The sequence below is a fragment of the Acanthisitta chloris genome, unplaced genomic scaffold (genome assembly GCF_000695815.1).
Source record: "Acanthisitta chloris isolate BGI_N310 unplaced genomic scaffold, ASM69581v1 scaffold13787, whole genome shotgun sequence".
In the NCBI taxonomy this organism is placed as follows: Eukaryota; Metazoa; Chordata; class Aves; order Passeriformes; family Acanthisittidae; genus Acanthisitta; species Acanthisitta chloris.
In genome coordinates, this window is record NW_008681014.1 from 1320 (window position 1) to 2750 (window position 1431).

At 55.3% G+C, this 1431-nt stretch overlaps 1 protein-coding gene across 2 annotated transcripts in view; it reads right to left on the reverse strand.

The window, feature by feature from the left end:
• Positions 1–321: 321 nt before the first annotated feature.
• Positions 322–1431, reverse strand: part of FGF1 (fibroblast growth factor 1 (acidic)) — a 4762-nt gene continuing 3652 nt past the window's right edge. Inside the window, exons 2-3 of one of the 2 annotated variants that reach the window (XM_009077945.1) lie at positions 1214–1317; positions 322–513 (exon numbers count right to left, since the gene is read on the reverse strand). In XM_009077945.1, coding sequence (XP_009076193.1) covers positions 322–513; positions 1214–1317 — 296 coding nt within the window. Of the gene's footprint in view, positions 517–1213; positions 1318–1431 lie in introns of both variants that reach the window. The other variant, XM_009077944.1, reaches the window with a different exon arrangement.

Below are 1431 nucleotides of genomic sequence, written 5' to 3' on the forward strand. Positions count from 1 at the left end.
CTTGGGATCCTTGGGGTGCCCTGGGCGTGTCTCTGGGTGCCTGCCCGGGGCAAGTCTGTGCCCCCCAGGGGCTGCAGTGTGGTCAGGGCACTCCCTGGCAGAGAGCAGAGGGCAGGGGCAGGCAGGGGACCAGTGGGCCTTGGGAGGGTGTGGGGCTCTTCCCCTCACCTCTGCAAAGCTTAGTGCAGAGCAGAGGAGCTCTGCTTTGGCTAGTTCTGGTAAAGCCTTGACCTAAAGCTCGGCGCTCTCACGAGCTCTAAGGAGGAGGTGGCGGTTGGGTTTTTGGGATTTGGGATCCTCTCTGAGCCTCTGGGATGGGGTTTAGTCAGCTGAGACAGGCAGTGGGAGGAAGAGGATTGCTTTCTGGCCGTAGTGAGTCCGCGGCCCCAGCTTGCTGTTCCCGTTCTTCTTCAGCCCCACAAACCAGTTCTTGTCCGCGTGCTTTTTGGAGACATACGTGTTGTAATGGTTTTCTTCGAGCCTTTCCAGGAACAGGCACTCCTCCCCCAGTAACTGCTGAAAGAGAGCCCAGGGAATGACAGTGAGCCAGGGCAATGCCATGGGGATGGGGATCCTAATCCCAGCGTGGATGCTCCCTGATAGGATGCTGCCCATGCCCAGCTCCCAGATCTCCATGCCTCAGGGAAGTTCACACTCAAAGCATGGAGGTAAGCAGCCTTGATTTAGTCCCTTGGGCTACTCCTGCAGTACTGTGTCCCTGACCTGGGTGTTCTGTCCTGCAGTGACTGAGCCCAGCCCCAGGGGCCATGAGCTGGTCCTGGCCCTGCCTCCTGCTCTGGCACTGAGCTCAGGGGTGGCAGCTGCAGGCTCAGAGCATAGAATCACAGAATGGTTTGGCTTGGAAGGAACCTTAAAGATCCCCCAGTTCCACCCCTCTGCCATTAGCAGGGACACCTTCCACTAGGCCAGCTGGGAACTGCCAAGGGGCTGCAGAGCAGCTGCTGCTCCAGGTATGAAGCACAATATTTACCAAGTGTCAGATAGGAAATTCAATATTTGTCAGAGGTAAATGGCGATATCTGGTTATTTATTTATCCCCCCAAAATAAAGCCAGATGCAGAGTGGCTGTCCAGCTGCCAGAATCACAAACAGAGCCTAATTATTGCCTGTGGTTTGCATTACTCAGAGCTACGAGATTTCTGCAAACCACAAACCCTCTCCACGTCTGGTCCCGCGGGATCCTCCCACTTACCGAGCCGTAGAGCAGCCCGTTGGTGTCCATGGCCAGGTACTGCCCCGACTGGGTGCTCTTTATGTACACCTCTCCCACGCTTTCCGCACTCAGCTGCAGCTGAACTGCAAGCAAAAATAAAACAGCAACAGTAAAAGGAAAATAGGAAAAGGGGGAGGGGGAAAAGAGCTGCTAGGAAGGTTATAGGGAGTTTAGTTCTGAAGTCTGGCTTAGAAAGA